The 13184-nt window shown below is 48.8% G+C and overlaps 1 protein-coding gene across 5 annotated transcripts in view; it reads left to right on the top strand.

Annotated features, from left to right (window-relative positions):
- Window positions 1-7334, top strand: part of SRGAP2 (SLIT-ROBO Rho GTPase activating protein 2) — a 250078-nt gene extending 242744 nt beyond the window's left edge. For 3 of the 5 annotated variants that reach the window (XM_050762753.1, XM_050762745.1, XM_050762772.1), the window contains 2 exons: window positions 1529-1853; window positions 3960-7334. In XM_050762753.1, the coding sequence (XP_050618710.1) occupies window positions 1529-1853; window positions 3960-4343 (709 nt within the window). In that variant the 3' untranslated portion in view covers window positions 4344-7334. Of the gene's footprint in view, window positions 1-1277; window positions 1317-1528; window positions 1854-2506; window positions 2602-3959 lie in introns of all 5 variants that reach the window. The other 2 variants (XM_050762815.1, XM_050762762.1) reach the window with 2 other exon arrangements.
- Window positions 7335-13184: the final 5850 nt, after the last annotated feature.

Here is a 13184-nt window from a genome sequence, read left to right as displayed (position 1 = left end):
CAGGAACTGTATCTTCCTTTTCTTTACATCCCCAGGGCCTGGCCCGGGACATGGCACACCACAGCCACCCCATAAATCTGCCTTCTCAGCAGTTTTAGCCTGTGGGTCAGCCATCTTCAAGCGGAAAAAGGAAAACAGCAAAGAGCTATTAGGGTGTGGCACTTCCATTTAATTCTACACATTTATTAAGTAGCTACTGTTGTGCCAAGCACTGCTGGTGGTTATTCAGAGATAAAAAAGACAAGGTCGCTGATCTCAGAGCTCACAGTCTGGCAAGGTAAAGACCCTATGGACAGGTAACTGAAAGGTAGCATCAGGTGCTCTGAAGGTACAGAGGAGGGAGGGGTCCATTCTTCCTGCAACTGGAGTTAGTGCTGCAGTGGTGCCAGTGCAGCTGGAGTTAGTGGTGCCAGGGAAATCCTTGCAGAGAGGGGGGTCATTTCAGCAGGGCTTTAGAAGACTCAGAGAACATCCTTTTTCCACTCGAGAACGGCTGACTCACAAGCCTAAAACTGCCAAGTGGACAGATTCACAGAGTGGCTGATACATGCCAGGTCCTGGGCCAGGTGCTGCAGGCAGAAAGATGAGGAAGGCCTCAGCAGTGAACAGGACTAGGACTGACTTAGAGCACTGTCCCTACCTCACAGACCAGCTCCTTATCTTCAGAGTATGACCCCTTCCCTCCTTCCACCTCAACTCCTGCCTAGGCCCCCATCTCTCTTAGATTCAAGATCAGAGCTGTTCAGCGGCCATCCAAATCAGAAGTTTCATTGCCTCTTAGATTAGACCTTTTCAGATCTGATTCCAAGACAAAATGAAATTATCCAGCCACAGGCAACACTAGGATTCTGCCAAGCCATTTTGTTTGAGAGCCCTAAGTGGTCTGAAACAAATTCGCCCAGATCCAGGGTTCAGCCCAGTGCTCGGTGACTTGAGAGTCATGTATTTCCACACTAAGAAAATGCACAAACTGGGCCCTAACTCTGCAGTATTGCTGCCTCTTGAAAACTATTCTGTTCCATGCCTACAGAATAAGCAACAACAGCCTCTGGCCAGAGCCCAAAACAGTTACAGACTTTTTGGAAAAAGAGACATGCTAAAATTTAGAAAAGTTAACTATCCTCTTACCAACAATTCCCGACCTCTTTGGTGATGGTGAGACTTCTTCTCCTACCTGGGGCCTTAGGTTTCTGTTCATGGCAGGTCACAGAAGGGGCCTTTCCATGAATCTCTTTCCCATTAGAAACTTTCGCTTAATCAGACATTTTTTCTGACAGCAACTTACATCTTGACAACACAAAGCCCGTGACCACCAAGTAAGTATCCATTTCTCCTTTGCCCAGCTTGGGGGTGGCAAGGGAATGAAGACATGGAGAATGCAAGAGAAGACGAAGCTGAGGACAGAATGTGTTCGTGTCCCTCTCCTTCCGAAGTCCCTGGGGGCCAACATCTGCCCCCTCCCACTTGTCCTAGCTTCCTTGGAGCCAGGGCTCCCTGATCACACTGCCCTTTCTGTTTGTGATTGAAGGCAAAGGAAGCGTCCAGAATCTGGGAGCATCCGGAAAACTTTTCGGAGTGACAGCCATGGGCTGAGCAGTTCCCTGACTGACTCCTCCTCCCCAGGGGTGGGGGCTAGCTGCCGCCCATCCTCCCAGCCCATCATGAGCCAGAGTCTCCCCAAGGAAGGGCCAGATAAGTGTTCCATCAGTGGGCACGGGAGCCTCAACTCCATCAGCCGCCACTCATCCCTGAAGAATCGGCTGGACAGTCCACAGATCCGGAAGACTGCCACAGCAGGAAGGTCAAAAAGCTTCAATAACCATCGGCCCATGGACCCTGAGGTCATTGCTCAGGTAACTGTGGGCTCCTGGACAGACAGCATGAGTCTACATTCATCACTACCACTTAGTGCCACTCGCCTAATTATGACAGAACTTGAAACAGAACGATTATTTTGTATGTCATATACTGAGTATATATCCACTCTGGACCTGTGGACCCGATAAGACAGCTTAATAAGCAGTCTGCCTGTGCCTCTCTCCCCAGGAAGAACCTAAAGACAGAATAAATAAGCCTAGCTTCTTGCTCATACACTGACTATTAGGAAGGCTGTCGTAATTTTTAAAGCCAGTATTAAGAGTATTTTGATAGCCCAAGTTTTGGGTCTAAAGACCTTGGTAGACTTTAGTGAAACTGCCCAACTATTGAGGCTCAGGTGTAATCCTGAGGCTCAGGTGTAATCTTGGCCACATTTTTATATTGCTGTGCCCATCACCATCATCACGATTCCTAAGGCTAGTCTCTGGTACCGAGTGGGTATGATCAATTAACCTGCACCTGGTCTTAAAGACCTAAAAAATACTCTGGCTGCAGAGAGCTCTGGTAACCAAAAGGATTTGCAGCAGCCCAAGCCTCCAGAGGCTGTGGAGATGAGCTCCCTGGTTGCAGGGTCTTCCTTCTGTGTAAGCACCACACTGATGACTCTCTGTTTTCCATGAAATATTAGAGATCCAACCCCACTTCTAAAAATCCGACTACCGGGGCCACTCCAAGCAGTTCACTCAGACGTCTCTCCCAACTATATAATTTTCATTAGACCAGGTAGGAACTAAGGGCTCATTGTTGCCTTCTTATCTCACCTGAGTTGAGATTCTCCTTACCCCATCTTCCAGGGGGTGATAGAGGCTGGGCATGGTCTCTCTTGGCTTAATTGTGGTTCTCTGCTTACAGAGATGTACCTGGCAAGCCCAGTATTGAGCTACGGGCCTGAGATGTCTTGCTTTGCTAGCCTTCTATTCTGTGCCTCTATTTAAGCTCTTGGCTGCAATCTGCCTTGCACTACGGGTATCCTCCCAGCTCCCTCCTTGGCCAGGTGTTAATAGGAATGTCAGGAAAGGTAGACAGCTGGGACAGACTAGCTGTAGAGTGCGACTGAGGAGGGAGATGGAGTTCTTCCTGAGCATTTTAAAGGTTTGAGAATGTCACAGGGATGAGTGAAACTGAATCACTGTGAACACAAAGCATGCATCGCTCTGTAGGACAAAGAAACCTTAACTAGAGGCCTTCACTTGGAATGTGTGAAATCTTTCCATGTGAACCTAATCCCAGGAAGAAATCCTGTGGTAGTTTGGGGGTGCCAGACACAGGTTTATGGGGAGGGAGCGGGGAGCTGGGAAGTCTCCGCTGGGAGGCAGCTGGCTTGCGTACAAAGGTTCTTTGGTTCTGCCTTGAGACCCTGGGCTAGGACTGCTGTTGGCTAAGATCTAGAGTGTTCCATTGATTTGCAGGCAATTGATTCACCTACGTGGGCTTTGGCTCCCCCTCCTGGTCACTCTTTGGTCCCCCCTGTGGTGATGGCTGGAAGGAAATGGTTTCAAATTGGATGCTGCCCTGAGCTGGAGAGGAGGGGCGGGGGAGGTGTCTTGGGCTCCTGAAATTTTCCTCAGCCCCTGAGGAGGAAGGACTAACCCTTTTCACCTTTGGCCTTGAAGTCCAAGAGAATAAAGATCATACATCATCTCTACCACTTTTTAAAAAGTGTTTATTATGTACAATTTCAAACCTACCCAAAAGCAGAGAGAACTGGATAACAAATCCCTATGTACTCATCACCAAAATCCTGGCCCTTCTTACTTTGTCCATGTTTCTCCTCCCCACTAGATTATATGTCACTTCATCAATAAGTATTTCAATATCTGTCTCTAAAATCCAGGGTCTCTAAAAAAACAATCAACTACTTTTTCTAAAGGAAAAAAAAAACAATCTCATGACAGTAAAAATCCCTCTGTCCCCCTTTCCCCACTTTCTGAGCATTCATATGTTGGAGGATTTGGGCCAAGTACAATGATCTGGACATCTTACGGTCGGTTTCTTCATGCCTTGGCCTGTGTTGTTGAAACCGGCTCCTTGGGGAATTCTCCCCTTATTTGCCTCACCTCCTCCTTTTTCCTGTTTTGCAGGATATTGAGGCAACAATGAACTCAGCCCTGAATGAGCTACGGGAGCTAGAACGGCAGAGCAGCGTCAAGCACACCCCCGACGTGGTTCTGGACACCTTGGAGCCCCTCAAAACCTCCCCAGTGGTGGCCCCCACGTCGGAACCTTCCAGCCCCATGCACACCCAGCTCCTCAAGGACCCCGAGCCCGCCTTCCAGCGCAGCGCCAGTACTGCTGGGGACATCGCCTGCGCCTTCCGGCCTGTCAAGTCTGTCAAGATGGCTGCCCCTGTTAAACCACCAGCCACACGGCCCAAGCCCACTGTCTTCCCCAAAACAAATGCCACTAGCCCTGGTGTCAACTCATCAACTTCTCCACAGTCCACTGACAAGTCTTGTACTGTCTGAGGGATATAATTTAATTGTTCTAGACAAAGGGATTATAGGGACTGACTGTTATTAAAATCTTCCTATTTAACTAGCTTGGGGACTTCAGTTGAAAATTAGGTTCTAAGTTGTTCTTGCAGGAATTAGCCTCCCTGTCTCCCAAAACCTTGAGAATGAAACCCTTGGCATCGCCTCTCCCTTCCCACTGCCCTCTGCTTCCCCCAGTCGTCGTAATTCAGCCAGCTGCAGTCTGTACCGTTCTTAGGTTAGCCAGAGACAGGTTTTCATTATCAGGTCACTGTGAAATCTGGTAAGGCAGTCCCGAGGACATGGGCTCAAGTCTCAGTCCCCTCAGACCACAGGGATGCCTTGACCAGTTGGTTGGCTACAGCCATCCAGCTTTCAGTGGCATCTTGTTTTGGGAACTGATTATAGAGAATCATATGTAGTCTAGTCTTCATTTTACACACACACACATATTTTACACACACACACATTTTACATACACACACACACACGTTTTTCTAGTCTCTGGCATGTGTAGCCTCTCCTGGTCATAGACCAGTCTCTTTGTAAGTTATTGTGGCAGTTCACACAGTAGCCACCAGGGGTCTCTGTTTCCGTTACAAACTTCGTTCTGTCTGGGCCAGAGAACCTAGCCTTTGAAATTTCTCCATCATATGAAATATCACGGGATGGGACAATCCCGTAACCTGTTTCGGGTTGGGGGCTTTCTCTCTTTGTTCTTTCCATTGATGTGAATTGGTCATTGGTGTTTGCTCTTGCTCTCCTCCATCCCCTAGAAGTACACCCCAGTCTTATTAAGGAGCTTTTAAAGTTTTTCTGAATGTATAGACATTTCTCGGGTTCCTACCTTTGTCTCTGATGGACCATTTTCCATTTAAGACATTTTCCTATATAAGACAGTTTTATAGCTGGTTCGTTTTAGGGTAAAGAGTCTTAAGAGAGTTTTATTGTGTCTGTGGCAGGTTTGGAAAAGGTAAGAAATGGGTCCTTTTTCCGCCTAATGTTTTTGGCACTTAAAACATAAAATTCATTATCCTATTAAAAAATTAAATTCAGCTTTGCTAATCCAGAAATTGTTCCCAAATGAAAACTTGTTTTAAGTCCACCCCTTAGTTTGGTTATTTTACAAGGTCTCTCTTCCGGGACCAACAGGGGCTTAGAGAGCCTTAGTTAGATTAAAGGGAGACCCTGCCTCCTAAAACCAGTTTTCATTGATCCAAACAAGGACAATTAAGGGAACTCTGACCCCACGGGTTCTCAAGTCTTCCCAAGGCCGGAATCTAAAGAAAGTTAAAATTTGAATGCTGAATATTTTGGCTCTACTCTGGCCTTTTTTCTGGTTCCCTTCCAAAATGCACAAATATACCCTTGTCTGCTCCAATCCAGTCTCCAAACCTGGTGTCCATGGTCCTGGCCCCTCTAGTATCGTGCTATCCCAGGAGTACCAGGACCGGAGACATCCACAGCCAGGCTCATGGTTCTCAGACAGCAACTTGAGTTAAAGCTGAAACTCATCCTTCTTCTCTGTGTTTTCTGGTTTAAAAGCTGCACTTACATTTTGGCCTTATTTTCTGTAGTTCAGGAGAGATGGTGGGTTGCCATTCAGGTAGGAAAATCTGAGTTTTCTTATCTTTGACCTAGAAGAGATTATTTTTGGACAAACATGTGAAATTGGTGGTTACATCTATGGAAAGTGGTAGGATTTTTTTTTTTAATCCTGTGCAAAGAAAAAGAGGTGCTTTATGGGAAATCACTAATGAGAAGGCTAACCTGCAGCACCAGAGAAACCTTTCCAAGTGCTAGAAGGGAGAACTAAAGAACTGCAGTGAAGTGAGTCAGCCTGGAAGAGGCAACCCACAGTCTTGGTGTGTGTTGCTGTTTCCTGACCTGTTCTTGCCTGTCACCTGGGCCTATACAGGTCCTGAGCCAACAGGGGGCTTTCATACCCAAGGATCTGTTTCCTTGCTGAAAATGAAACCCCGTCTTTCACTTTACATTCCTTTCAGTCCAACTGATCAAAACTAGTACCCACACTTGCCGTTTCTCCCTCTCTCCAGCACACTCCCCTCTAAGAAAGTAAAAGCAAAGCTTTCTTAATGGCAACGCTTTGGGCCTGTTCTGTTGCTCCTGCCTTATTTCTCTTTCAACCCTGTATGTAACTCGTGTTCACCATCCCCTTGATCAGTGTCCATCCGCGCTAATTTGCATCATGAACTGAACAGTGTGTGAGTGGTCCCCTACTAAACCCAACTCTGGGGGCAGAGCTGTCTTCCCCATCTCTGGTGCTCCTGACACCTGTGAGATGGTCCTGTCGAGAGGACTAGGAACCGATAGGAGGAGAGTCCTTCTCGGCAGAGCTCACTGCAAACAACTGGAATTGAGGTTGCACACTGTGATTTTTACACCGAAAAGCCAAAAGGAGCTGGCCATCCAGGGCCTAGGGAGACCAGCCTTCCTCAGCTATGCTTGCCGAAACCAGCATGATGCTTCAAAGAGCCCTGCTCTGCCCCTCATGGCATGGATCCTTTTCCTGGTGTGGACTCTGAAGGGTCAGTCTTTGGGGAAGAGAGGTGGGGTGGGGCTACTAGCATCCCAATTTAGAAAATAGAGGAGTTTGTAGCCAGAAGCCTGTAAACTGGAAACACTGGTCTCAACCAACCTCCTCAGGGCGCCCTGGCTTCTCCCCAAGGAGATGAGGAGCAGTGATGCCAGCACCAGTACGCGCAGAGCACTGGAAGGGCTGGTGCAGATCTACTTCCCGTGCGGAAGAGAAGTCAGATCTTCCAGGGAATCGCAATGTGGTGGCGTCTGACTTGTATGTCACATTTGTGTAAAATGGTATATTCTTTAAAATAGTGTTGATAACTGGAATATTGTATGTATGCTTGGAGATGCTTTGTGTGAACCTAAGACTGTCACTCAACAGATGTTGGATTGGGGAAAATCCAAAGCACAACTTCAAAATAAAATACATTTTTAGGTTTCGATGCTGCAGTTCATATCCCTTCTCTCCTCTTTGAAATCTCTGATTCAGGACTCCAGCTGCCCAGGAGGGATTTTGATTCGTCTGTGCTAACAGAGCCCTGCCTGGCAACAGAGAGAGCAACGAGATGACCTTACAGCCAGCCACCTTCTCCCTCCCCACTAAGGCATAGCACACTTGCATTTAGAATGGGAGGTTTTTTCCCCAGCATTTCCATTTAGCCTGTGTGTGGATTCTCATAGGTTTTGTGGAGAGTCTTCCAGCTCACCATTGGACCGCCTGTTGCCATGAGAACCATTGCCTTCACAGAATCCACCTTCCTTGTTTTCTATCTCTAGTCAGATTTCCCCACTTCAGGGAGTGGGGCCTAAGAAGTTGCTTAGAAACTTGGCAAGCTACAACCAAGGGTGACTAGAGGTTCTCTTTCTTCCACAACCAAAGCCCTGAGTCATTCTGCCCTTGACAGCCCCCTGCCTCTGGGAGAAAAGCTGACCAATTTGCTTGTGCTGTTGGTGGGAGTGGGGGATACAGGTGATAGATTGTGAGTCTAGCACAGCTTAAGTTCAAGGGTGAAGTTATTCAAAGGTAACAACTTGAAACAAATCCTAGAGCTCCTAGGGCCAACACTTACTTTTAACAGGCTTGTTCTAATACCAGATGCCCCTGGGAATGGCTCACATCTCTCCAAGTGGGTACCGTGTGTTCAGTGGTAATGCAAGGAATCCTACCCTCAGCTCTAGACAGGACACTTTACAACCCCTTCTTAGGTTTATCATCCCTTTCCGTTATTCATATGTCTTTTATTCAGCTTTGCTATGCCCTTCCAGCCTACTGTCTCTTCCCTTCCCCTGTTTTCAAGGAATAGCTACATCTTGAGCTTCTCTTGCTGGGCCCTTGGCCTCGGGTAAGTCAAGGCCAAGGCTACTGTGCCATTCTGGTAGGAATGAGTTCTCCCTGAGTGCAGGGAGAATGGGGATGGCCAGGAGCACCCCATAATAGCTGTGACATGGAGCCAGTTCGTAGGCCGTGAGCAGGGGACAAAAGAGCCCCTTTTCAGAGGGTCCCGAGGCAAAGGCAGGCTATGCTTTTTAGGTCCTCTTTATCCATATATGGTTCTTTTTATTTCATATGTCCTGATGGGGGCTGGATGGAAACTAGTGGCAATGAACACTGTCAAAACACAAGCCCGTTCCATCCAGATAGAAACCAAAAATGTAGACCAGATGTATGTTAACTTAGGAAACAGTCTTTTAAGACTATCTAACCTAAATGTTTATATCAAACTTGTCCAACCCACAGCTCAGGATGGCTTTGAATGCAGCCCAACACAAATTCGTAAACTTTCTTAAAACATTATGAGATTTTTTTGCAATTTTTTTTTAGTTCATCAGCTATCATTAGTGTTCGTGTATTTTATGTGTGGCCCAAGACAATTCTTCCAATGTGGCCTAGAGAAACCAAAAGATTGGAAACTCCTGATTTATGTTCATCGGTATATGACATTTCCTTTTACTCAGGAGTTAACAACCTTGGCATATTACATATACTAAAGACAGTCATTTAGTCAGTCAACAAACATTAAGCTTCTCTCTGCAAGCACTGTCCTATAGTACTGAACAGAAAAAAAAACAGGTAATGGAGCTTTCTAGTCAGGGAGGACAGATGAAAAAGCAAAATGAGTATTACTCTGAAAACGAAACTGTAATAAGATAGGAGTTGTTCAGGAAATGAAGGATTCTGCTTGACCTGGCAAGGCTGACATGACTAGTAGACATCTAAGTGGAAATACCAGGTAGACCCTTGGATATACGAATTTGGAGATTTGGGGGTAGATAATACCTGAAAACCTATTAGGAACTGTTACATTATAGATGTATTCAAACAGAGATTCCCAGGAAGAGCGTGGAGATGGAAAAAAGAGAAGGTCCTGATCATTAGAAATGCAGCAGAGGGGCTGGGTGCGGTGGCTCACACCTGTAATCCCAGCACTTTGGGAGGCCTAGGCAGGTGCACCTGAGGTCAAGAATTCGAGACCAGCCTGACCAACATGGAGAAACCCCGCCTCTACTAAAAATACAAAAAAATTAGCCTGGTGTGGTGGCGCATGCCTGTAATCCCAGCTACTCGGGAGTCTGAGGCAGGAGAATCGCTTGAACCCGGGAGGTGGAGGTTGTGGTGAGCCGAGATTGCGCCATTGCACTCCAGCCTGGGCAACAAGAGTGCAACTCCATCTCAATAAAAAAAAGAAAAAAGAAATGCAGCAGAGGAAGGGGGGCAGCAAAGAAGGCAGAATGAGCAAGTGGCAGTGAGGTAGGTGGCTGGGAGAGCACAGGGTCACAGACAGCAGGAGAGGACAATGCTTCAGCAAAGGGGGAATCTGCTGTTGAATGCCAATGGGGTAAAGTGAGGCTGGCGTAGAAAGGGAATCATTGGTGACCTGGACAAGAGCATTTTCAGCAGAGGGGGAATGAGTCCAACTGGAGTGGGTTAGGTGGCAAATGGGAAGGGAAGAGGCAGTAACTTGACGGCTCGTTGAATGGGGAGCATCGGGAGACAAGGGTAAGATGGGCAGTGCAGAGGTGCATTTGTTTGATGGGGTGGGCAGGACGCAGTAGAACGGGAAGAATGAATGTGCAGGAGAGGAGAGGGTGAGCTGCAGGGCACAAGCGGGAGGGTTGGCCATGGCCACTAGAAGAGGCTCAAGAAGAGGCACTTCCTGCTGTCGCGTGGGAGGGAAGGCAGGTGAGTACAGACAGGGCAGGCAGTGGATGTGGGGGAGGAAATGAGGGAGTTCCCTTCTGATTGCTTCTTTTATCTAAGTGAAGTTTAAGGCAAGGTCCTTAGCTGACAGTGTAGGAGGGAATGGTGCAGAGGAGGTTTGAAGAGTGAAGACAATGAGAGAAACACTTGCTTTTCCTCGAAGAGAGATGACGCTGGCACCGGCGCCGATTTCCTTCAGTGGCCTGGATGCTGCCCCACAGCTTGTCCCACTGCTTGGGGCCATAGCAGCAGGCCTGACTGCAGTGTTTGTCCCTCCTTCCACACCCAAAGCTCCTGGCCAGAGCTAACCCCTGCAGGTGACAAGAAGCCGGGCTCCGAGACCTCGTCGCTCAGCCCTTCGCCTTTGTGACTGAGCATAGCAAATACACACTGCCTGGCAATGCCCCCCAGTCTCTTCCATATGCACCCCACCAGTACCCGAGCCCTTTCCGCTTCCCTTTAAGGCACTGGGCAGGTGAGTCTGCTGTGGGAAACTGACTCAGGCCCCTTAGGGGCAGAAAACGAAATTAATATCTCTTCAGAGTGGACCAGGTGCCAGGAGCTTCATCTCATTTTACTTTCAAACCGGCCCTATGAGGAACGTCGAGTGACGTGCTAGGCTCACCCACAGTAGGTGGTAAGATCTGAACTCAAACCTCCATGGCAATGGAGCTAGCCCCTGCCTTTCCCGCTATACTTTTGGCCTCTTTGTAGAAGTCACATGAGATTTTCTTTCTGACAGCTGCTGTCAAGGGCCGTCCTCTTCCGCCTCTGGTCCTTGCACTACCCTTGGATTGCCACTTCTATTTCTAGGACTCCTCAGAGCCACTTGGGAACATGTGGCGGGGACTCTTACAGACTTCCTCTTCCCTTCTGGAGCCCGCCAGCCCCCTGCACCTTCCTGGATGCAACTGGCTGTGCTGCCGACTGGGGCACAGGCAAGACATTGCTTCACTGTGTCCACACAGAGGATGTGACCTCACAGAGGATGCCCAAGGAAACTTGATCTGTCACGGCAAACATGGCTCCAGGCCACCTCTACCTCTCCCCCTTTTCTCAGCCTCAGTCCAGCTCTTCTCATGCTTCTGTACCTCTGCATGTGTGCCCACAGCCTGGAATTCCATTCCCCCAGCCCCCTCTCCTCTGCTTAACTCCCCTCTTCCTAAAGTCTGGCCGAGCAACCCTTCTGGAAAGCCCTTCTTGATCACCTTCCTCCCTGCTGCCTGCCTGCCACTCAGCATCTGCCATGCCGTCCTGGACCTCCAGGCTCCTGGTGGGATGCCCAGCCTTTACGCCCTCGGCACACAGTGCCTGCCTCATAGAAGGTGCTAGACACATGGTAGTTGCCTTTGAACGTGCTAAATACACTGGGAAAGAGATTGATGGAGAGAGGAAAGTAAGAGTGCTGCTGAGGACCCAGCAGGTTCATCAGGGTAAAAAGTGGGTAAACATTATGGATCGTCTAAGTTATGTAGCAAACCTCGGTGCCCTAAAGCAACAAAGGCTGATTTCTCACCAAAGCCAATGTCCCTTGTGAACCAGCAGGGGAACTCTGCTCAGGACAGTCACTCAAGGACCCAGACTAACAGAATCACACTGCCAGAAAGCAGAGCTCTGGGAGGGTCTTGCATCAGGAATTAAATGCTTTGGTGGGGAACTCACATGCTCCCCGCATCACAAGGTAACTAGGATGTACAGTTCTCCCATGTGCCAGGCAGGCAGAAACCTGGAAAGACTAGGATGGGCGCGGTGGCTCACGCCTGTAATCCCAGCACTTTGGGAGGCCGAGGCGGGTGGATCAGGAGGTTGGGAGATTGAGACCAACCTGCTCAATCCACCTCACCAACCACACAGTGAAACCCCATCTCTTCTAAAAATACAAGAAATTAGCCAGGTGTGGTGGTGTGTGCCCATAGTCCCAGCTACTCGGGAGGCTGAGGCAGAGGTTGCAGTGAGCCGAGATCGAGATTGTGCTGCTGCACTCCAGCCTGGGTAACAGAGCAAGACTCCATCTTAAAAAAAAAAAAAAAAAAAAAAAAAAAAAAAAGCAAGCTGGGAAGACTGGGTGGAACATGAACATGAGGATCTCAGGCACTCAGGCACATTCCTCCAGGTCCTGCCGTGAGAAGCTGCAGCAGCTCCTCCAGCTGGCAGTGTTATGGGGAGGTCTCTTTAACAAAGCACCAGGCAGTTCTCAGCTCTGCTCCTGTTCTAGTGTCACTGTGGGAGGGGTGGCGCTGGTGGAGGAAACCACCAGGTGTGGCCATGGGAAAGTCCCTCCAACATTCTATAGAAACATGGAATTTCCTGGTTTTAACCATTTCACATCCAACTGCCATCTCAGAACTGACCAGAGCAGCACAGACCCCTCCAGCCTCCTAGGACATTTGATGCGGGGCATCGAGTCCTGGCTGGGAAGTTGGCACCTGGCTTCCAGCCCCAGCAGTCTCTGAAGAGAATGGGTAAATTCCTGAAGTGTGTGGGCCTCCATACCTTCAAGGCTTTCTGTAAAACACTTTCCAAGCTCCAAACAATTCCAAATATATCCATGTCATCCAATCAACCCATGGAGTAGCTGTTACTGTCCTCCTGCTGCAGGTGAGTGAGCTGGCTGGGAGGGGCTGCATGCTGTGCTCAGGTCACACTGGAGGGCATCAGCTGGGTCCTCGCACTTGCTCGGACCTCTGCAGGCCTCCTTGGAAGGTGACTCAGATCCAGCTTCTAGGACTGGGTCGGCATAGCTCCTACATCTCCTCGGGGCTCCTGGGTGCGGGAGCGTGGACTTCCCAGGCAGCTTTCCACTTAGTTAACTTGCCCAACCTGCTCTGTTGACTCCGGGCAGAGTCCTGAACTTCCCTGCTCCAGGGAATTGTGCGAGATGCCAAAACAGCACCCAGCTGCCCACCACAATGACCAGAAGGGCCCCAGTTCCTGGCTTCTCTGTGGCTCAGACTCTGGTCCTATCGCCTACACTTGGGAACTCAGAGCATCCTCTTTCTCTTTGCTGAGCTGGTGGCTGCACCGAGTTGCCTCTGTCTCTTTAAGAGAGAAAGAGAGCGAGAGACGGAAATCAGGAAGTGTGAGAGAGCTGA

The sequence above is a fragment of the Macaca thibetana genome, chromosome 1 (genome assembly GCF_024542745.1).
Source record: "Macaca thibetana thibetana isolate TM-01 chromosome 1, ASM2454274v1, whole genome shotgun sequence".
NCBI classification, from domain to species: Eukaryota; Metazoa; Chordata; class Mammalia; order Primates; family Cercopithecidae; genus Macaca; species Macaca thibetana.
Note: the sequence above shows the minus strand (reverse complement) of the source record. Positions and strands in the feature narration are given on the sequence as shown.